This window comes from Maylandia zebra, linkage group LG23 (assembly GCF_041146795.1).
Source record: "Maylandia zebra isolate NMK-2024a linkage group LG23, Mzebra_GT3a, whole genome shotgun sequence".
Lineage (NCBI taxonomy): Eukaryota > Metazoa > Chordata > Actinopteri > Cichliformes > Cichlidae > Maylandia > Maylandia zebra.
Window position 1 is genome coordinate 39,031,760 of NC_135188.1, and position 24,802 is coordinate 39,056,561.

The 24,802-nt window shown below is 39.9% G+C and overlaps 1 protein-coding gene across 2 annotated transcripts in view; it reads left to right on the plus strand.

The window, feature by feature from the left end:
• The first annotated feature begins 1,259 nt into the window (after positions 1-1,259).
• The window catches only part of LOC101467894 (FERM and PDZ domain-containing protein 4), a 102,367-nt gene continuing 78,824 nt past the window's right edge, over positions 1,260-24,802 (plus strand). Inside the window, exon 1 of one of the 2 annotated variants that reach the window (XM_004552613.3) lies at positions 1,260-1,550. In XM_004552613.3, the coding sequence (XP_004552670.3) occupies positions 1,546-1,550 (5 nt within the window). In that variant the 5' untranslated portion in view covers positions 1,260-1,545. Of the gene's footprint in view, positions 1,551-8,414; positions 8,466-24,802 lie in introns of those variants that run through there. The other variant, XM_076880289.1, reaches the window with a different exon arrangement.

Below are 24,802 nucleotides of genomic sequence, written 5' to 3' on the forward strand. Positions count from 1 at the left end.
ATAAACTAATGCACAAGGACAAAAGCGATGATGGAGACTTTTGTCAGCGAATAAAATTGAGAGGGAAATATTCTGGAGAGACAAGATCCAATCAGAATTGATTAAGTTGTGCAGAAAGGGTGGAGGAAATTGGAAGTTATCCAGTCAGAAGTAATCTCCACGTGCAGTAAGGTTAGATATACACATTTGATCTGGTCCTGGAAAACGGTCCAACGAGCTCCCATGATCCCTGTTTCTCATGAAAATGTGATAAAAATGTCGACTCTTAGGAGGAAGAGAAGAGTAGACATATTGACACATTTCACAGCTGGTGTCAAGGAAAAGAAGACCCAGTAATAACACTGCTAATTCTCCTATTTATATATGAACATTAAATTCCCATGAGTCTTTGCGTTGTAGTGTTGCAAAACCTTTAAGAAATTGCTAAGATATGTTACTGAGTCCTTGTTAAGGTGTCGCTGTAGCTTTAAGCCTTTGCAGTGTTGGTCCAATTTCTGCAGTTCTGCTCCTGGTCTTTTCCTCTTGCCATAGTTTTACCTCTTCTTTTAAATTTTTTGTTTCATATTGCTGAAGAAAGATCAATCTTTTTGCTAAGCCAAGCCATTTGCCTTACTCAGCTGCTCCACAGCAATCATTCGTTTAGGTAAAGCTACTTATTCACATTGAATCAGTGGTATTTTAGCATTTAAAAAGTTACCCCAAAAATGTCATTGGCATTTTTTTAATGTAAGGTGAAGATCCTATAATAATACAGAGAAAAACCCCAAAATTAGATGATCCGAAGAGCTTTGGTGACAGTGGGAAGGAAAAACTCCCTTTTAACAGGAAGAAACCTCCAGCAGAAGCAGGCTCAGGGAGGGGCGGGGCCATCTGCCGTGACCGGTTGGGGTTGAGGGGAGGAAGTGGCTGGAAGTGACAGTAATGACAATTGCTGAAAACAATTAAGGTGAGACTTTCTAATGCACATTATTACCCTCACAATAGTATTAACATAACATAAATACAAGAATATGATTACCTTTTCTAAACATAAGCAACTGTTTCTGTGTTAATGTCTTTGCCCTCGTTCGGATTTTTTCCCGAGCAAAAGTAATAATCACATCCCCAGATGTTTAGCGAGAGCAAGAGAGAGAGGGAGGGTGAGGGGGAAAAAGGAGAGGCAGCCTGATGATAATCATAGCAGAGACGGAGAGAGCTTCAGAGATGTAAGGAAAGAAAGCAGATAAAGAGATTTTCCACTTGCCGTTGAATCACCTGACCCCATCAGCACTCTTCTGGACCCTCTGCCCTCGACTCCCAGCTTCCTCCAATCCTAATCACGTCTGTTTCTTCTCAGCTCACTTTTCTCCTTCACTTCCTTGCATCCCATCTGCTCCTCAACTTTGAACATCTTGTTTTTCTTTTCCACACCAGCCCCACTGACCCTGAACATAAAGTAATTTTGCTGCAGTTCAGGTTATTGTTTTTGCTGGGACCTGCTGGGTGGCAGCCTGAGGATTAGGAGACAGTCGGGCAGAGAGCTGCAAAAAGATGGCACATTAAGCCATGAGGTAAGATATGATATAGTGTTTAGTGCCATTTCATCCTTTTATGTCTCCCGTATATATTTTTAAGAGGTGGAATGCGGTGAAGCTGCGGTGCTTGTGATGGGTAAAGTATTTCTATTTTAGCCACGTATGGCACAGCACAGATATTCAAATATCGCAGTGTGTTTCCGTGTCCCCATGCACTTTGCACCTCATTTCATCTGAGCAGAAGCTGGAGAATTTTGAAGAAAGTTGTTTCTATCTCTCCAGGCAAGCGCAGTGTGTGGCAAACAGACATTTTCACAGTTGGGTGGAGACACTCTGATTGGAGCCCTCCTCCTTATCTTACTGTAGCAACTGCATTTTCTACTCCTTTCAAGCTCTGTGATTTTTTTGACATAAAATGCGAGTCTGACTTTAGTGTGAGGCTGTGCTTTGCTTTGTAGGATGGTGGCAGGCTTACCTATATGTGTTAAAAATAGGGAAATATGAACATATGCAATTTATGTTTCATGTAAATTATCCAAGTAAATGGATAATTAAGCATTTAATGTGGCAGTAAGCAGACCTGCTAGCAGGTCAACACTATAATAATGTCTGTCCCAATGCAATTCAAAACCAAACTTACAAACAACAATAATAATAATAATACTAATAATGGATTGCATTTATATAGCGCTTTTCTAAACACTCAAAGCGCTTTACAATTCCACGATTTATTTTCTCTCACATTCACACACTGGTGGAGGCAAGCTACAAACCACTCATAATCCTCTAGCTGCCCATAACCCTAACCCAATGTTTTTATAGAACCAGTCACCTTCCACCTCCATTATGAACACAGTACTGGTACTGGATTGTGAATTGTGTTTTGCCTTCTGAGCCATCCTGATTCAGCAAAATGCTGGAAACATTCCTTTGGGCTATACCGATATGATAGTGTTGCACAGTTTCTGCAGATTTGTTGGCTGCATAATCTCCTGTTCCACCACATCCCAAAGGTGCTCTCTCTGTTGGACTGAGATCTGATGACAGGGTAGGCCAGCTGAGTTGTTCTATAAACCATATAACTTAGTGTGTTATCCTGCTGAAAGCAACCATCAGACAATGGGTACAGTTTGGTCATAATGGGATGGACATGACTAACAACAAGGCTGTGGTGCTTCAACAATGCTCAGTTGGTACTAAGGAGCCTAAATCTCCAAAAGGTGATTCTGTTCATCTGGACGTAACGTTTTGTGGGAGAAACGTTTCGTCACTTATCCAAGTGACTTCTTCAGTCTCAGCTGACTGCAGGTTTCCCCAATCTTATAAACAGAATCAACGTTTGGAGATTTACTTACCTGGACGATTGAGCATGAATTAAGGAGCCTAAAGTGTGCTAAGAAAATATCCCCCATACCATGAACTACCATCCACCTGTTAATACAAGGATTCATGTTGTTTACACCAAATTCTAACCCTACCATTCAAATTTCACAGCAGAAATCAAGACGCATCAGACCAAATATGAATTTTTTAATCCTCTGTTGTTCAATATTGGCGAGCCTGTGCAAATTCTGCCTTCAGCTCCCTGTTCTTAGCTGGCAGGAGTGGCACCTGTTGCGGTGATCTGCTTCGGTGTTCAACGTGTTGTGCATTCATAGATGCTTTTCTGCATAACTTGGTTGTAATGAGGGGTTATTCAAGTTGTAGTTGTCTTCCTGTCAGCTCGAAGCAGTCTGGCCATTCTCCCCTGACACCAACAAGGCATTTCTGCCCAGGCATCTGCAGCTCGCTGGATATTTTCTCTTTTTTTAGCCCAATCTCTGTAAACTCCATAGACGACTGTGTAAATCAGCAGTTTCCGAAAAACTCGGAGCAGCCAGTCTGGTACCAGCAACCATGCCATGTTCTAATCTAACTTAACTTTCTTTCCCATTCTGATGCTCAGCTTGAACTTCAGACAGTTGACCATGTTTACAAGACAAGTTGCACTGAGTTGCTGCCATGTGATTGGCTAGTTGAATATTTGTGTTAATAAGCAGTTGAACTGGTGTACCTCATAAAGTGGCTGTTGACTGTGACTTGGTTATTTCTAACATGAAAGGTATCACTCAAAGTAACAAGCCCACACAATATTGTGATCATACTCTTTAAACACCATTTTATCAGCTTTCAGCTCATTGTTTTGGTATTACAGCTCACAACTCTGCTGTCCTTGTTGACCCCGACCTCGCCAAATAAACTCCATGTTAGGCACATGCTGTCTAAATGAATAAGACATTTCCATTAGAAGATCAGGGTTATGAGGAGAGTTAATTGCATTCATGGCTCAAGAGTTGGCAGTTCGTCTTGTAATCGGAAGGTTGCCGGTTTGAGCCCTGGCTCAGACAGTCTCGGTCGTTGTGTCCTTGGGCAAGACACTTCACCCTTTGCCTACTGGTGGTGGTCAGAGGGCCCAGTGGCGCCAGTGTCTGGCAGCCTTGCCTCTGTCAGTGCGCCCCAGGGTGGCTGTGGCTACAATGTAACTTGCCATCACCAGTGTGTGAATGGGTGAATGACTGAATGTAGTGTAAAGTGCTTTGGGGTCCTTAGGGACTAAGTAAAGCGCTATACAAATACAGGCCATTTACCATTCATGTACAAATGTTCAACAGCATTTTCTATCTGAATTTGTTTGTAATTGGGGCTGAAAGGAACTTGGCTGAAGGTTTAGTTTAATATACCTACCCATCTAAAACAACATATTTTAACGGTTACAAAATCTAAGCAAGAACAAAAGAAAATATGTCCCAAACAGTTCATACAGTCATTCCTGGCACGGATGTTTGTCAAATCATCGTGGTGAGTCTCTCATTTTTAATACTGGATGTAGTGAGCAGAGAGAAAATAGTTCCTATGTGAAACTGCCCTCAGCGAGATTTGCGGCTTTGTGGAGATTTTCAAATGTCATTTTCTTTTTTTCTTTTTGTTGCTTTGAGCATCACAACCTTAATACAAAGGAAATGTGAAGAGAGAAAATGGGGGATTCAGGGTAATGTGATGCAGAGATTCATTATAAATTTATTCTTTTTACAAGTTTCAATTTCCTCCTTTAATCGGGCTGTGGCAAGGACTGATGGATTTAAATCTAAGCGGGTTTTCAAATACAGAATTGATCAGACTGAGTCCTGCCATAATACAAAGGAGACATCTAATGAAACTGACTAAAAAATACAGCAGAAAGATGCGAGGCCGATTTAAAATTCAACTGCGTCCTGCCTCCATCTGGTTGGTTTGGTACTTTTTTGAACACAAGATCACAGCGCTGAGATGTCCAAATCACTCCAACAGTGCATAACATTCGAGTTTAAAATTCTGACCTTTGATTTAGTGCCCTCACTGCAGCAGCAGATGAATTTGTAAGCACGACTGGATGTGAGTTGCATACAAATTTTTTTCTTTGGTATAAAACACAAGATAAATGCCAGTCGTGTACTTTTTAAAAGGTGTTTTTTTTTTTTGTCCCAGATTGATGTGTTGGTTAGTTAGTGGTGTTTTATGACTGATTGGAGAGGGCGTGATTAAATTCTTTTTAAAATGAAAAAGTAATATGGCACCCAGGACTGAGCTCTGTGTCACGTCAACTCTTCTACGACACCAGGAATGAGATGTGAATGAAGAGAACTGATGACAGCTTATTACTTTTGATTCTGAATTGGGATTGTCATTATTGTATTTTTTCCAATTATTACTCCCCTAAAGACGAAATGAGATCACTCATCCTGTAATTTGCTTCATGAGTCATCTCTGAATTGCTTCTCCTTCCGCATATCTCCCTTCTTCCTTCCGTCTTCCCCTAATTTTGTCCTCTTTGCGTCTCCCGCTGCACTACCCTCCCCCGTCATCTGCTCTCCCATGACAATCCACATAATATTGCATAAAACAGAGCTCATGACAGTGAGTGGATAAAAAAGTAAAGTGCCTTTACTCAGGGGACGCTTTTCTCAGTAAACAGGCAGGGTTACATAAAGTCTACAAAGCCTCCAGATGGACAAGGCTGAGGTCTTTCGACCAGGAGATGCTTCCAGTATAATTTGTACATACATACACACCTGTATGTGTGTTTAGGGTTACTTTCATTTACTAATTAAAGGATCCTGCCATATCTGTAGTGAAAAATGCTAGCTGGCTGATATTTCATATTTCATATCAATGCAATACACTGCATAAGCAGATATTTATGTTAGGTGTAAAATTAGACCAACAGGGTCATGGCTGCATACAAATCAGTAGTCACATCCCTGTAGTGTTGGCTATAGATATCCTTGGCCAAGAGTCAGGAGCAGGTGGCATCTCAAGAGGCAGCAAACGGAGCTGGTCTTCACTGGACTGGAATGTGCAGAGATGGCATCATATCTTGGAATAATGTGCAGAACAGTCATCACAGTGCCAAAACTGTCCTGCCACATCCTTAAAAGGCAGTTTAAGCTGACTTCATTGTCCTTTGATAATGACATATCGATGATTTTCTGTCACTGCCAACTTGTTTAACAGTTATTTGCATATTGCGATACACAGAAACTGATGTTGCAGTGTACCGAAGCCAAATTCAGCTGTTAAACGAATGATTTACTCGGCCACAAAGTGTGACCGCAGAGGACATCACGACATGCGATTATAAATCTACAGGATTATCAGACTGGTAACACTTCAAAGAGGCTGTTAGATGTCACAAAGTAGAAGACTGTAGTTCCTATTTATCACTTAGGTTATCAAGGTAGTGCTTGTTATAACAGGTTTTGACATATAAAGCCACCAGTTGTTTCTCCTAGAGCCTGTGTCTTGGGCGCTATACACTTTTTGAAAAGCCAGTACTGTTTACCAGTGTGTCAGGATGTCCACAGGTAGCGCCGTGGCAAAGTCCTGGAACAACTTGTGCCTTGATTATCCTCTTTAAATACAAAAACAGTTGGAGACATGATGACCAGGTAGTCATTCCTGTATACTTTTTTGAAGTCTGCCACCTGGGGCTCATGTGAAGTCACTGCATTGTAATATAGTCAATGTCCAATGACAATGATGTTTTCGACTCCAGTTTCCCATTAAATGTGATTTTATCCTGACCACTACATCATTCTACATCAATCTGGTGAGAGAGGACTTATGCACTTCTTATTTGATAGTATTCGGCAATAATGCTGTATAATGAATACTTTATGTTTAAATAAACTGAAAGCTAAAATTGCATCTACAACATCCAGCTCACTAAGTAACACAAAGTATCTCAGTATCTCAAACATCTCAGAAGTTTGAATGGACTGGTACTTATATAATGCTTTTCAGCTCACAGGACACCTAGTATTTGGTGGCTGTCAACATCATAGACAGCCTAAAACATGGATGTAGTGAACAAAAAAAAGTGCATTAGTTCCTTGAACCTGCATTCCATCTGAAGACCACCAGATGGCGATAGCTCTGGTTGCAAAATGACTTCCTGTCCTATAAAAGTCTATGGGAAAACGTATTTTGGTTGTTAGCGCTGAGTTTAAGGGCTCAATTGCTTATTTCTGATCTTACTGAATAAAAAATTAAGTCTATTCTGAAACACTGATTGACCAAGATTTACAAAATAGAGGATTATCTGTCAGATCTGCAGCAGGGGTGTCAAACTCCCTCAGCTGTGGCCAAATACACTTTTAATTTAAGTGGGCCTCCAGTGACACTCCCTTTTCTATTAGTATAAAGAAGTTTAGCAGCACACTTAATCCCTGAGATATGTTAGTATTAGAAATATAAAGTGTAAAATGATGGACTGGCCTGTAATTATAAAACAGAAAGTTTGCCCTGTTAAAAAAACATCAGAGACTCACACTCATGCTGAAGATCAGCCCGTGTTAACTTTACAGGAGATTTTATACACATCTGCCTCAAAGAGAAAAAGAAGAAACAGCACTTGATGGTGCCCCCGAAATAATCTTGTCTCTCACTTTACACGATCAGGTTTTATTATCATCAGGCCCTGCTTCTCCTCTGTAGCGAGTCAGCAAGGACGAGCTTGCTATTATGTTTTGTCCTTATTGTATACATCATTGTTGTGTTAATCGCACACTGTCTGCTGCATGCCCACAGGCACAGCTGACCTCCGTCTGCTCTGACCACAGAGGATTGTATCATGGCCACTGATTCTCACACAAACACATAAATGTAGTGAGGTGCCTACTATATGTCCCACGCATCTTTTCCCAGGAGCAGCAAGGTTTAAGAGATACGCACACATGCACATGTGTAAGTACAGCTGCTGATGTCTGCGCTTAGTGGCAGCTCTGAGTTGGCACACATCTGTTCATGCATTGATCCAGCGGCTCTGTGCGGATGCTCTGCGAGTGCAAAAGTAGTGTGTGGGTCTGTGTGTGTGTGTCTTTACTGTAAAGCTCACATCTTGTGATCTTACTGTTGAGGTTTTGTGAGGGGGGGGTCTCAACATTGTCCGCTGCTATTTCGCATGACACTCATGTGCATGCCATGTGTGTGTGGGTGTCCGTGCATTTGTGTGTGTGTGTGAGAATGGAGTTTATCCCTGGCCCAGATGCCCCGGCTAAATCCATCACCAGCGGTGCTGCACAGCAGCACTAAGCTGGAACATTTGGCACCAAGCTAGGAATGAGGAAAAAAACACAGGAACACACAAAGATATACACATATGCAAACACACATACACACACACAGAAAATTGAGTTTGGGGTTTTTTTTCTAAAGAGATTCAGAGGAAGTAGATTTTTTTAGAGGAGGACTTGGACTCAGGGAGCGAGATAGGAGCTCTTTTTTTTCTAAGCCTGTTGGTGGTGGAGGTGGTGGTGGTGGTGGGGCTGGGAGAACCATTCCGCTCACTCCACCCGATCTTTCCTTCATCTGTCCAGCTGACAGGATGGAGCCGTGTGATGATGACGACGAACTGGGAATGTTAGCAGCTTTCCAGTAAGTTCTGGTGCCCCTAGACGCCGCTTGTACCGTACATGCTTTTGTTGTTCTTTGATTTGAAGTAATCCCTTTTCAGCCTCTGGCGTGTTAAAGCTCTTCAGTGAAGGCTTTGTTGATGAAGCTCCGGGGGAGGTTTTCATAGAGATTGTGGCTGGTAGTGAAGCCAGTTATGGGCCTCTGGCTCAGGGCCACTGACTTTTAATGTATACTCCTGCAATTTTTCAAGACCCATTTTCAATCTTTGAGCTTTTGATGGCATCTCATCGCTATGTGCTTTTATCTGAAGCATATGAGCATTAAGTGCACTGCGAATAAAGTTTATATTTGTTTTGCATGCCAAAGTCACCTCTGTGTTGATCCTGCTTATGCAGAGGTGACTATTATCTGTACATCTAATCCAGTGAAATGTTTTAAAGAAGAAACGTCGATCAAAGCAGGGATCAAATTCAGGCTATAGCTGTTATAATTATGAGGCATCAAAAATCTGCCTACACGACTTTAGCTTAAATACAGTATGTGCTTGACATAGATGCATATTGTTTTAAAGTTTGCTTGTGCCATTTTGCATCCCTAGCCAAACAATCTCAAAGTTTATTTTGATTTCTCTTATGAATGAGAGTTTATACATGTTTTTAGCTTTCTTCATCATCTGCTGACTAGCAAGGAGCTGGATGCAATACTGGACCGTCCCACAGCAGGCTTTAGAACAACCATATTGTAATCTCGCTCACTGAATTAACGGCACGTGAATCTTAAGTTACATAAGGCTGAGGTGGCTCCAAGCACCCGAGACCTTGTAATTACTGAACACACTTAGAGATTACATCATGGATTGAAGGGTTTAGCTATATGGTTGCTGGGAAGTGTGCGTGCGTGTGTGCATGTATTTGTGGGTTGTGGTCACTTAAAATGTGGTTTTGCACATAAATTTTGAACACAAGTTGCTTGCCTTGAATATGCATTTATGGTATGGTCATGCAGACTGTATGAATACTGTATACTAGTTCAGGAGTTTTATGTAGTTACTGTAGAGAGTAAAAAAAGCTCAGGAGGAGGTTGTTTTAATGTTGTCTATTCAATAGCCTGGTGAAGTTTTTACTTGGACTGATAACAAATTTGCTTCTGATCCTTCCATGAATATGTAATACGATGTGACATTCACCTGCTAGATTTGTACACCTCAAGGTACTTTTGTTGTCAAGGTTCACATTAAAATATTATCTGGTAGGTCAGCTAGTATGAAAAAATTGCTAATTTTGTCAGTTGTAACGCTGAATACTAGGTGCATGGGAATTAATTAGCAATCGAGCAGAGTCAAAATGGTGAAAATAAATAGTATGAACAAGCTTAAGTAACGACTGGTCAAACAAATCTTAATCTATTGGCTAAAGGGTTAAATTAGTTAAAAGTAAGGCTCTGTGGTTAAAAGAAGTCAAATGTACTGGGTAAATCGTTTAACTTATTAGCTAAGGCTAGCAATCAAATGGTTAAAACTGTTAGGCTACAAGGGTAAATTATCTAAAAGCTAAAAAAAAAAAAAAGAAGGTCAAAATGTAACTAAAAGCTGTAACTTTCTGTAACTAAATAAATTTAGGTCAAAGTAATGCTAAATGGTTACAATTTTTAGCAGCTATTATGAAATGGACAACAATAATGGGTAAATGTTTGAAACTGTTAGTTAAAGTTAAATAGCTAAATAGCTAAACGTGGGGCTAGCATGGTTAAAATCGACCACACTGATAGATTGGCTGAAAATGTAAACATTAAAAGATTAATATTAATAAAAGCTTAACTGAAGTAGATGAAAATTAGGGTTTAATGGCTGATTTAAAAAAACTTAATTATGTTAATAATTTAGAAGTATTATTTTATGAAAAGTAAAGGGTATATAGCCAAAATAGTTCAAATTAGTGTATAAATAGTTGAAATTTTTACTAGCAATGGCTAGTGAAGTTAGTATGAAGCTAGTAAGAAACCGGTGACCTATGGTAGACACAGTTATTGCTATATTAAACCTAATATATGGCAAGTTGTGTTAAATAATATCCAGGTAATTAAAATGAACACATTTGAATATGAGCCAAATCAATTTGAGTGATATTTTTTGATTTCATAACACTGTTATTTATTTATTTATCTTTAAGCTACAACAGCTGTGAGAAAAGCTAAAAGAAGAGAAGATGTGAGTTTGCAGGGTCTGTGTAAATTTTTTTTTCCTACATAAAGATAAACCCATGCAGCTGTTGGTCAGCAGTGGACTGTAGGATTGAGGAAGCACCAGATCGCAGCATCATTGTTGAAGGATTACAGCAACAAGGTGATAGGTCATTGGCTTGGAAACATGTGGCCCAGAAAGCAGACAAATGAAATTTGATTCAGACTTGGCTCTGCTGTGTCAGGCAGACAGACATGCATGAACTGATTTTCTTTCAATCTCTCCACCTGCTGTTCGTGGTTTTCTGACCACCGATATTGCAAATATTTGAATGTTGACTCAGCAGCTGCAGAAAGAGCGAGACAAGTAAAGCCAAGGGAATCTGCTGTGCTTTTTCTCCACTACCCCCTTACTGCAGTATAAAGGGTTTTCCTCGGATGTAGGGCTAGGTTCTACAGGCCCAGTTCCAAACCTAAAATCAGTTAAGGTGCGTGTGAAATTATTGTGGTGCAAAGGGCAGACACCTAAAAGTGATCGCGGCCTGCCAAAAACAGATTATCACCTAGTTTATAGCCATCTACAGCTGCTTTTATCTAGATTAAAAACGCAAATACAGAAACTTTATGTTCATCCATGTGGCAAGCTCTAAAATATAATGCCTTTTTTAAAAATTATTTTTTGAATATAAATTTGGAGGTTAAAAATGTGGTTTCATATGTGCGCTTTCTTAGCATCCCTTTTTGTTTCTCTGCTTTCCAGAACATTCCAGAGGCTCTCTCTTTTCTTGTCTCTTCATCTTCCATGTAATATTTATACTGTTGATTTTTCTGCCCACCCTTTTCTACTCAATACTCTCTTTCTCCCTCTGTATTCACTACCGATCCCTTTCTCTGAAAGTCGCACTTTTTCTTTTCTGCCAAAGTAATAAAAATACATCTGGATGAAAAATGTTGTATTGCAACCACAAAGCAGAGCTATTGCCATAATAAACAGCCACCATGACATCAACGATTTTAAAGCGTCAGGTTGGCACTTTGAGTGCCGCCATATTGTTTTTTTTTTTCCTTTTGTTTGTTTTGTAGCTCGAAATTAGCTTATATGAAATGCAGAGTGGAGTGCTAATTCATTAGCCAGTGTTATCAAGCTTGGCTAGCAAGATACATTCAAACTGTACGGCGCAATGCTAAGTTGCCTAGTAGTAGCAGTAAATGGCCTAATCATTTAATAAAATATCAGAATTATACTGATCAAAAATGAAGCACAAAGGTCTAGGATGTGCTGTATAGAAAAGCAAGCCATAATATTACGCAGATAAGCCCCTTGAAATGCTCCAAATGGAACAGGCAGAGAGTGAACTGACCCAAATTATTGTGTTGGGACAGCTACCAACCAACAGTGGATGAACGTTGATAAGTTATAAAGAACTAAGAGTTATTGTCACAGATTAGTAGGCAGAGGACTCACTCGCAGGATTCTGAAGTTTAGAGAGAAGGTGAGGGTTTATTTGCAATGTGACACCAAGTGAGAATATATACATATATACAGTGGAACAGATAACACGGGGCTCCAGGGAGTAGGGCGGGGTCCGAAGGGAAGGTCCAAGACGGGGGTACACACACGCTCTTCTTCCACTTGATCCGTAACTCAAAAATGTCCACACTAAGAAGCTCACGCTCACTCACACACATCCACAGAAATCCAGACGGCAGGGAAGACGGGCAGGGAGTCTAGAAGGCCTGTACACAGAGGAAAAAACAAAGTCAGGAGGAAACTCTAGGGGATCAAAGGAACACTTTCATAGGCAACGCTACACTGACACTTGGTAATGTGACGATCCAGCGAGGAAGCAGCCTCTCTTGCCATCTTAAGTAGTCTGCCAGGATCAGTGTGAATGAGCCACAGGTGTGTGTTCAGGGTGGGTTCAGAGGCGGGGAACCAAGGTCCAGTTCCGCCCTGGTGGGAGAGGTTAAGACAAAAAATACACACACCACGACCTCTCCAGATCTTGAGAACCATGACAGTTATTGTGAAGGGTGAAACTTTATATAGAGGCCAAAACGGTATTTTATACCAGGAAATAAATATGCTTTTAAATGGTGTAAAGCTGGGACTCTATGGAGATTGATTCCCTTTTGTCACCTTGTGGTCATTAGTGGAACTGCAGTTTTTTTTGCCTCTTCTGCATTGGCCTAATTTTTCATCACCAGAGGTTGACCATTGCTTATTAGGTTGCAATTATTTTATGTTATACTTCACAAAAGACCACGTCCTTGGTATAATTAATGGCATGTCTTTGCGGCACATTTGCTATTAATATTTCAGCAGAGGTTCTAATATATTAAACCAAGGCTGTAATCGGTGCCTTTGCACCCTGATAGAACTGGGCCTGACACTGTGCATTTGGAAGGGAAATCTTAAACCCGATATAACAGGTAATTAGATAACAGTTTCCCTTTCCTTTGCTGCTGTTAGTTCATATGCAAAAGCAAGAGAGTGCATATTTAGTGGAATACTCCCAAACAAATTACATTTAAGACTGCAGCTTTAACCTGTAATTCTATAAAGGCGCATAACTAGGATATAAGCATTGGAAATGAGAGGCATTGTTCATTTCTTGACTGTGATTATTCATCCGAGGTTGAAAGTGCACCTACGTTTCCTGAAAATCCCTTGGGTGATCTCTTTTTTCCATTTGTTCTGCAATTTCAATCTCATTGGACTTGTACATAACAAGGAAATTAGATCCTGAGGTATTACAAACTTTCTATAATAAGATTTGAATGTGATGAAATTCAGTGGTTTCCTGTCGACACCATAGTTTTTCCATCTGAGTGAAACAAGACGCTTCAGCTGTTTTGCTGAAAGCCAAATCAAATTCTCCCATTCTCAAACACAGGAAGAAAAGTTGCGAGCTGTTCTTCCCCTGGTTTTAAAACATGGCCGCTCGGCCTGCGTCTCCCGCCGCACTGCAGGGTGTTTGTGCTCGAATAGGTTGGGTCAGGCAGGACGGGCCTCGAGGCCAAATCGGTCATAGGCCGATTAGTTTGCTGGCAGGTGCTCAATGTCTAGTCCTCTTCCAACTCTTCTTCCGCCTGTCAGATGGAAAATTCATGTAAATTTCTGTTGGCTGGAAAAAGGAAACGGAGCTATGGTTTTGGAAGGCATCGTGAAACACACAGTCGAAGCCCGGCTTGGCTGAACTTGTGATGGATATTCTAATGTAAGTATGTATTAAGAAGATCATTTAATGTTTAACCATAGTTAATATGCAAATTCTGAGGTTATTTATTGGTCTTGGTTTTGCTCCAGAGAAGCAAAGAAATGCGATATTACTGAGAACAGCATTTGTAATATAAACCTGGATGTGTGGTGTCGGACCAGCCGTGCGCTAACTGGGGATTTGTGCTGTAAATCCGTCATCTGTTTCCAAACAGTGAGATATCTTTCCCAAATATCAAATGAGTTAATGTATAAAGCCACAAATCCCTTAATGACTTAATGCAGACATGGCAGCGACTCAACCAGTTAAGGAACATTTATATTCGTCACAGGATTTCTGTCTCTACATGTGGAGGAACAGTTAGAACCCATATGCCACCCACAGTTGCATATGCTTTGAGCTGCGCCTGTTAAACGAAGTTTTATCAGATGGATGAGATTTGGATCATCAGGTTTTTTAAATTCCCCTTAATAGCTGTTTATTAGATTACACTCTCTGATGCTTGATGCCCAAATAGTTGGGGGGAAAAAAAAAACCAACTTGTTTTTCTGAAGTGAAGTTGCACTTTAAATTGGATTGCAGGCTGAAGTTTCAATTAGTTTTTATTAGCCTGTCCCTGAACCAGCAGCAACCAGCAGCAATAGCTTTTAAAGCTGATGTAGGCAACATGCGTTTTGCTGCCACTGGACAAAAGATGAATAATAACCTTTTATGATGCTGTAATTCAAGCGGTCTGAAAGGGAACCCAACTCCCACACATGTGTACACACTTAAAAAAACAAAAAAAACCAACTAATTACTTAAATGATTAAGTAAAGGACTTTCAACTGGGAAAACTGTGTTATAACCCTGCATGAAAGCAAAAGTCAGCATCTACTCATTTTTAGCGCACATAAACTTCCTGGGTAAGTCTATCGGCTCTCTATTTTCTTTTGCTTTTGCATTGTCTGCCTAATAAACATTTAAGGTGTCTGACAGCCATGTCAAAAAGAAAGACCTACACAGAGTCATGTTATCGCCTGCTATGTCTTCACTTAACAGTCACTGCAGTGTGCAGTATTAAAACTAATCACAGCCTGTGATTAAGTAGCCTGTAGAACCACCTTTAGCAGCAACAGCTTAAAGTAACTGTTTTCTGACAGACTCTCACATAGTTGTGGCCGAATCCAGTTCTTCTTTAAAACTGTGCTTCAGTTTCAGTTCTGCTTCAGAGGTCTGTCCTTTGGATCTGGATTTTTTTTTCTTTCTCACCCGTTCTATTGTGGATTTGTTGCTCTGTTTGGGATCATTGCCCTGCTGCATGACCTAATTTTGGCCAAGTTTGGCCACACTACAGCCACTGCATTGGTTGTAGCTTGTGCTGCTGTAATGTCATTGCCACTTCTATTTATGCTCATCATTAAGACGCAAGTAGCCGCTGCAGTATTCTCCCGAACTCTAGGTGTCGCCACTCAGAAAATACCACCACATCAGGACTGTGGAAAATTTCACACTCATGTCTTCACCTAGTTAGGCGGCAACAGCAGAATGCTTAGAGTTACAAAAATTGAGAAATTACACCAGTGTCATTGCACGGCACCATGCGACGTGGTAAATATAAAAGCACCATTAACTGTCAGGCAGAAGGCCTCACATATCTTTCAACGTAGCACTCTTAATTCTTATTCTCATGTATATATCTCATGTATATCTCATGCACATATCTTCCCACGTAGCACTTTTAATTCTTATCCCTACTTTTATTTTTTTCCATGTCTATTTAAGTGCTATTTATGACACTATGCTTGCACTGAAGCACCGCAGCAATTTCCTAATGTTGTAAACCTGCTCAACATTTGGCAATAAACCCCATTCTGATTCTGATTCTGATTCTGATTCTGATTTGACTCTAGAATACAAAGCATGGTATACAGAGGAGTTCATAGTTGACCGAACGAGTGCACGGCACCCTGGTGTGTGGCTGCAAAACAAGCCCAAATCATTACCCCTCCACCACCGTGCTTCACAGTTAGCAAGAGGTGTTTGGTTTTTCTCAAAAAAGGTGGTTTGCATTATAGCCAGACATCTGAACTTTGGTCTCTTCTGTGCAAAAGCGATTGTTCCAGAAGTCCTGTAGTTTGTTCAGATGCAACTTTGCAAACCTGAGATGTTTTTCTGCCAAAACTGCATATTTCTGTGGGTTAGAGACTGCTATTTATTTTTAAACAGCATGAAGACTAGTGAGCGAGTAGTCTCTGAAAGAGAATTTTTAATTTCTTGGCTACGATGATGTTTAATTAATCTTTATTTTTAGTTCCGTCATGTGTGCTGTCACAACGTAGCTCTCCACGTTAACACTCCTAATTTGTTTGAACATGCAAAATTGCTTTAAAAATTGCTGTATTTTTCTTTTTGCAATGTGCCCTCTCGACTTCTGTTCCAGGAAAAGCTGTTATTTATTATGTCCTCTTCTGCCCAAAACATTACAGTGACACTTTTTTTTTTCCATCTCTTCACTGGGAGCATTGCCCAGTTATGTTTAGCAATACTGGGATTATTGCCCATGTCAAAAAAAGAAAGAAAACACACATAAAAAACCCCTTGAGTCCTTTTCTCATCATCAATTATTGGTCCTTGGCCTGGAAAGCACACTTTTAGTCCCTACATTCACCAAGCAGTAGTTCTTAACTAATAAATGAGTCGTCCCCAGTTGAAAATGACTGAAATCAATGATTTAGTTTCCTTTTAACTGAACTGCTTTGCTTTGTTTTGTGTTGTCATGGGCTTTTATTTCCTGTCACAATTTTCTATGGTGTTACTATATATAGCTGATTAAAAAATATAGTGTTCTAACGATCTCCCTAAAAATACAAGCCTGTATACAGTGTGTGTGTGTGTGTGTGTGTGTGTGTGTGTGTGTGTGTGTGTGTGTGTGTGTGTGTGTGTGTGTGTGTGTGTGAGACTGTGTTTGGCTTTCAGACAATTAGCTTTGTTGGCTGCCTCAAAACCCAGTACATCGCTCGTCAGCATTCATACTCAGTCAGTGTGTGTGTAATTAAATGTCAGGGTAGGCTTGGAGAATAGCTAATAGCATTTAATCAATTTTTTCAGTCTACTTAACTATGGGTGTCCATTTATGTGCGTGCACACCAGGCATTATGGGAATATGTGCATGGTATCGATGTACCCTCCAGAGGAAGATGGGTTTTTTTTCTATGGGCTTTGCAGCCGATGCAGGCCTATGTGGAAGCGACCCCTTCTAAAAGCTCAGGCGCAGTCGGCAGCTTGCTAATATGCTGAGAGGTGACAAATGGCTTCTGCTGTTCCCAGTTTTCCTTATCTCCTAAATGTCTATGACAAGCCCAATTATCGAAGAGGGATGTTTAGTAAGCTGACAGCAGGAGTTGTGGGGAAAGAGGGGGAAGATGGAGAGGTAGAAGGAAGAAAGCATACTTGAGCCAAATGTTTTATTTGTCTAAGCCCACATGGAGCAATCAGTGCTCCCTATGTAATGCGCCAGAAAGGTTCTATTGGCTTCCAGGTACGTAAGATGTGCCAGGTGGATGAAAAACTCTGCCTCTTTGGGAAAATGTTGGGCTCAAACTTTAATATACAGCACAGAGTCCTCACATGCCTAAGAAATAAATCTACAGCAGGTGTTAATGGTAGGTATGTTTCTTTCTGTAGATGTTCTATTTTTAATGTCATTAATAGTTTGTCAGTTTATCTTTAGTTTAAATTGTCCATCTTTGTTGGGAAGTACTGGCACTTAAGGCTGACAAGCTCATTAATCATGTCGTCTGGTTTAAACACTTCATCCAGTTTAGAAAACCTCGTCAGCTAATCTGCTGATTTAGCCTTTGGATCAACAGTCAGTAATGCACATAGTGAAAGCGCCCAATGAGATTTCATCCAATGTCATCCTTATTTTGCAATCAATTTCTTGTTCTTTGATTACTTTGCATGTTTATATTAATATATTTTCGGATATAAATTAATTGGCAAGTCATTGCAAACAAGGTGTGAGGAAAGGCTTAATTCTCATCGCAGGTCCCAGATAAGTAAAGATACAATTGCAGTACTAGAGCATGACCAATATATCAGCTGATAGCTGAAATTTGCTGATGTATTGCTGCACGCACTTATAATGACTGATACTTGAAAAATTAAAAGAGGAAACAGGAGAAACACCCTTTTTTCTGTTGATGTTGCATAGTTTGTCCACCAGAGGGTGCTCTGCAAACTTCACTGTCGGTAATTCACGTGTTTGGAACGTTATGAGCGCAACAACCAGATAATCCGAGCAGAGTCAGGTAGAGCGTACACCGGTAAATTAGATCTACATCATAAATTACGCCCTAACCAGAAACCCTGATCCTTACGCTGTAACCTTCCAAGTCATTCAGTCATATCAGGCTGCATCGACCTTTATGTAATGCCATTTCATGTCAGGTTACGTGGAAGGTTACTGCATAAGGTTAACAGGGGTTCCTGGTTTGGTTGTAATTTACGATATGGATTTCTCACTGAAGTAGAAATGGAGCATCAGCCATGACTTGTTATGGCAAAAAGCAAGATTATTTTTAAACAGTATATAGTATCATATAATACTGCAACATCAGCTGATGCTGATCAGGTGATCTCATTGGTACTGAGATCCCCCGATCGACCAGGCATGTGCCTGAAATAATGCTATGCTTGATTATTTTATCATTTATCATTCATTCTACACCATAATAAATGTGTCATTTTTTTTAAACTGGATAAAACCAGATGTTTCTGGTACCAGATGTAATTTGTGACTTTAATGATTTACAAACCAAACTGTTTATTGATTACCCAAGAAAATAATTGACAGATTAATCTGTAAAGAACCAATAGCAGCAACCGGCACTTACTTCATATAAATGTAGATCAAACTGCTGACTCGAACCCGTTGGTGCTCTCCTGCTGGAAACTAAGGCTGGCCTATCTAGCAAGATCTAATGAAACTTCCAACTCCACAAGGACTGAATCCACATACTGTGGCTGAAACAAATTTATTTTTGATGTTCTTTGCATAAAATACCGGCTTTGCTTGTTGACCCTCTTTCATGCCTTGTCACTAAATCTCTAAATAAACGTCCCCACTGGATCTTGACCTGCATTACATTATGTATATTAAAAGTATAAGCCTTTTTTTCTCTCCTCATCTTTTCTTCTCTCTCATCACCTTCACTTATAATCCTTTCTCCCGTTTGCCCCCACTTGACCCTTTCCTTTCCTGTTTGCTCGTCTCCTTCTCATTCAATCCATCTTCAACTCTAGCATCACACCTTTGTCTTACAACCTTTCTCCCAGTATCCATCATTTATCCTCCTGACCTTTCTCTCTCGCTGCCTGTCACACACTCCCTGGTTCCCACTTTGTTTTATAATGTTAGTCCATTTCTCCTCCCTCGAACTGTCCCTTCCCTCTCTTTCGGGTTGTCTGCGCTATCAGATTAGGCCTGTGTCATAAGAAAAAGAGAGAAACAGTGAGATTGCCGGCTGGATTAAAGGGGTACGGGAATGAAATTCTATGATCTCATTGTTTAGACGAGTCCCATAAAGTTGGTGTATGTGTGTGCATGCAAAGCGTGGAGTCTGCTTTATCCCTTGTAATGACAGGGAGCTGGCCAGGAACGCCTGGCTCTGCAGTGTTGAATGCTGGGAAATCTTGCCTGTGTTTAGTAGGTCAAAAGAAAAACAGTTTAACAAATGATGATTTGACTTTTTTGTAGTATTATTGTATTCATCTATCACTATGATGTCGTGTAGCTGTCACAGCATGTTAAGGCACTGTGTGTTCCTGTGTATTACGCTATACATTCAAACAAAATAGTTAAAGTGAAGAACGTTACAATGTTAGGACTGAATGGCTCACGCCGCGCTGTGACCTTATAAACCACCGCATGACATGACAATCTATTTGAAAGAAAACAATGCTTATAAAAGTGAAGCACACACATGGATTACAGTTCTCTGCCGCTGCAACAGATTTCGATCTATTGGATTGCAGAGAGACCACATATGAAATCAGTTTAGATCCCAAAGAGCGAAAAAGTGATGAAAAAGGTTTTATTTTTTTTAAGGCTCATACTATCAGGTTATTCAGATTAGTTAGCACTGGTGCACTTTTACTGAAAAAAGAATTCAATGCATCAGATACAGAGAGGTAACACTGAAATATAAAAAAGTATTTATATATATTTAAAAAACACAGAATTAATGCAAGAACTACAGTTAAATGTAGCAAGCAGCAGTCATAACCTGTATCTAAATTATGGACGGAACCTCTGTGACCCATTGGTTTGAAACTTTTTTGCTTTGAAAATGTATTTTGGCCATTGCTTATGCAGTAGACATACAATATAAGTCATCATCGTGATACATACAGAGAAAAACCCAACCATCATGTGACCCCTATGAGCAAACACTTTGGCAACATTGGGAAGGAAAAATTCACTTTTAACAGGGAGAAACCTCCGGCAGAACCAGGCTCAGGGAGGGGCAGCTATCTCCATAAAAGACCACTCCTATCCACCAGGAGTGGTGAAGTAATTTTCTGAAGAGGAGAACGGAAACAATGCAGTGCAACCAGAAAGTATTACCATCAAAATGCAACTGAAGAAGCAAAACAGGTAGTAGATAATCATCTTTTCAGCAGATATGATAGGCTCTGTGTGGATTTGTCAGTGTTCTGCAGAACAGAAAACAGTAAGGTGACAGTGATTAATGGATGAACACCGCCGCTCAGACTCAAGGAAGCGTCAAAGTCGTCAAGGTCCAGAGTGTGCTTGAAGATGCGACATAACTTTCATTATCTATCATCACTGGATTTACAGCATGATGGATATGCTTCGGCACAAAGCATTTCGTCTCTGTGACTTTTTTGTTCCTGAAGCAACTTCTAGTGAAAATCTCATCACGCTGTACTGTTATAAAGCTTATTTTGTTTGATGTGATGTGCTCTGCTATTTTACAGGAGACAAAAGATATATCTAGATATAAATGCGCACAAACAGACACGGGTTAATGATTAACTGAAGGTGTGCTGAACGCCGGCGTGGCGTTAATAATGCAGCACACACATTTTGCCTTTTCCAGTTTTCGCTCACACACTCACTCACAGTGGAATGGTGACCTTGGGCTATATTGTTATTCATTGGTTGACAGAGGTGGGCAGACTGTCTTTCCTTCTCTTATCTCTATGGGACACAAACCAGCAGTGGGATGCCAGTGGCTTTGCTATCTGTCCTCACTGTAGTAAGCATCGCTGTTTTAAATCAGCCGAGATTACACGTTTGCCTTGAGCGAAAAGTCCCGCCATCCTGTCTGTCAGGTGTCACATTAAAATACATTTTTGAACTCTTTTTAATTAATTTTCTTTTCTGTTCAGACTGCGAGGGAAACACAAAATATTTGACATACATACAAAAACTCCATGGATTATTGTCTGCTGCTTTTCAAAACTATTGTTTGCAGAGTTACAAACGGATATCAGAGCCGATAATCATGTTGGGACCAGAGGTGGGACAAAGTCAGGGCCCATTCAAAAAGCATCTGTTCAGTAGTTTGATAGTCTTGTTAAATGCTAAGAAGTCTATGTCACTAAAAGACTTTACACTGCAAAACTTTAAGTTCATGTAAGGAAATTTGTGACCAAAATGACAACTTTTGCAATGTCATATATTTGTCTTTGTGAAGAAAAGAGGACCATGAGTGACATTATCTCCATGTAGTATTTTCATGCCGTCACTGGAAGCAACACAAGGCTTCAGTGCATGAACGATTAACTTATTCAACAGTAATAATCCTGTAATAGACAGTAATAACTAGTTATATTTGATTGCTCATTATCCAAATGTTTCGAAGCATCACTGAGGATTTTTTTTGGCTCACTTTAAGCCCCGGTCATACCAAATATTGACTTTGGAGTTTGTTAGAATTGTATCGAGTCTGTTTCTGCTCTATATACTAAATCCATATGTTTCAAAGACTTGCACACAGTATGTTTCTCAAAAAAAAAAAAAAACATTACATGTACACATATTTTACCCTCCATTGTTTTCGTGATCCTAAGAGCTTTTCTGTCTGCAATATTAAATACACCCTTGTTCATGTGAACATGATTTGCTGTTATCAAAACAGGTCGAGAGAAGTGTTGCATCGGTATACTGAAGATGTGTTAGAAGCCTTTTTGATTATTATTATTTTTTAATATTATTTTTTGTCACTTTGCCTTTATTGGATAGTGAAGATAGGAAAGCAGAGAGAGAGAGTGGGGAAGACGTGCAGCAAAGGGCTGCGGGTCGGACTCGAATCCAGGCCGCTGATTTCTGGCCATGCGGCATGTGGTTGCCTGCTCGCCCACTGAGCTAAACTGGCACCCTTGAGTTACTTTTTTTTAATGCTTAATAATCAGACTTATAACACTGATTACTGTACAAGATGTCAAGATACAATAACTGGTTTACAAGACAGGCAGAAAGAAAACACTGAGTTTTCTTTTGTTTTGTTTCTTGAGGTAAGAAAGCTTACTTTTCATATAGCACTTATCAAAGTTTGCACTCAGAGTCCCTCTGAGATGGAACAGCTTTGAAAGTTGTATGGCTCTGCAAGCCACTGGAGGTGGAATCAGTGAAGTGCGCAAGCAAATTACAAGTTTGGATGTAAAACGTCTTGCATGACCCTCAAAGAACCCCACTCAAAAAGTTAAGAATGCAGACTTATTTAATAAACCATCTTTTTCATCCTTTTGCATATTTATAACCTGTTTCTGCCCCAGAGTGTGAGCTTTGGTGAACTAAATTGTTCGTTTTTTCCTTTTAGGATGATGCACAAAATCAGAATCATTTTGGCTCTAAATTAAGTTTGCTGAATAAATTGAATTTCCCTGTATTCTAAACCTTTTCAAACTTCATGAGGGTTACCTTTGTAAGATTTTCTTTTTTTATGGCAGGCAGTGCCACACTTTTTTATTAATAGAAGTTAGTGAAAAAAACAACATCTCCTTAGAACAAGTCAAAATGATAAAATAGAAATTTGAAGACCTTGGCAAAGTTGTATCACTTTCCCAAACTTCCTTAGTCATTCCTTCTCTCTCAGTCCTTGAACCTCTTGGCTCCTTTCCATTCTCTTGAATCCCTTCATCTTTTATAATCCTGTCAATTTAAAGTTAGGCAGCTCCCTCATCAATTACTTCAACCAATCTTTTAAGCCTAAAGGTACCACTTGTCTTGCTTATCCACTCAAGAACCAATTGTTTGTCACAAGCTTCTGCAAGTTTCAATCCAATTAGCTTTTCTTGTAAAGTATGTTTTTTTTCCAACTTCTAAAACTGACAAGAACACCCAACCAGCACCTCATACAACAACATCTGAACTCCATTATCTGCAATGCCTTGTCTTCATTGGATGGCTTTGCATGGACAGAAACTTTGTCTACTGCTATAGAAGTCCTAAGAGACTTATCATTATATTGCAAGATAACAACAGGTTCTGGTATCTGTCATGCTGTTAAAAGCAAAGAAGCCCTATTAAGAACATGTGCCCTGCTCTAGTGGTTGTTCTTTTGTCTCATTGGGGCAAATCACACATCACCACTTTCATCACCGTTAGAAAGACAGCAACCCACTTGGGTTGCTTATTCACAAAAAAAAGTCCCATTATTTCAAAACTAGTATGATTGATTTCTGAAATTGTTATCTGAAAGTACCTAGAGATACACAACACCAAATACCTCTCAAAATAGCTTCTAGTTTTTAATAAAATGCAGCCAGGAAATTGAATCTACCAACAGATAAAGAGGGTTTTCATTTGTGTCGTTCCTGGCCCAAGATGGGTTTGTGCCTAAACCAGTATGAAATTATGAAAGGGTAACGAAAACCGTTTGTATCTTGCCACCCATAAAAGTATGTTTGATGTGTATGCATGCATGTGCTTCAGTGTGTGCCTAAGGGACAGAGAAGGCTATCAAAGAGTCTTTGCATCAAAGCTGCTTGATGAAAAAAGCCTGCTTTATGTCTTTGGTGCTTCACACTCCGAGCAAGAGAGGCGACATGTGATGCCTTTAATTCACAGACACACCAGTGAACAGCACATTGATAAAGGGTAGAAGTTCATTTTAACATAAAAATGTATGTGTTTGCATTGTGCAAGAATGTTGGCATTGTTATAAAAGCCTTGTGGAAGTTGAAGTTGAATGAATATTTGCCTTCCAAAAGATGCCATCAAGTGTATCGTTATCCGTGTCCTTTCTGTGTCAGCTATAGAGACTCCCATTGATATTTGATATGATAAGTATTTACAAATATCCCAGGAGAAATTTTGGTGAGCTGCTGACTTTTCTTTCATCGCTCTGGATAGATTTCTATTAACAGTTATATAAATGTAAAGATACCACAGCCCACCTGAGAATACAGTGGTGTTTAAAACTGTTTGCCCCCTTCCTGATTTCCTGTTTTTGTGTCAAATGTTTCAGATCATCAAACAAAGTCAAATATTAGACAAAGATAACACAAGAAAACACAAAATGCAGTTTCTGAATGAAGGTGTTTATGATTTAGAGGGGAAAAAGCAAACCGACAGGGCCCTGTGTACACTGCCCATCCCGTTATAACATAAATTAACTGTAAGGTATCACGTGTTTGGAAAGCTGAGTTCAATTTCTCTAGCCTCACCCAGGCCTGAGTACTGCCACACCTGTTCTCAATTAACCCTTTAAAACCGGTCAGAGCGGGCATGCTCCATTTTGCGTAACTATTTTTAAATATCTGTAGAACTGGAACCACGTAAGGTAGTGCAATATTTCTTTTTGCATATGAAACTGGAGGAGTTGTACTTACATGTTACGCCATTAGCTTGTCCTAGGTCACAGTTTCCTTCCACATAAAGCTTTGCAAAAATTGCATAAAAAGCGCTTGCAGCAAAATAACCATTATATTCCATAAACACGCTTT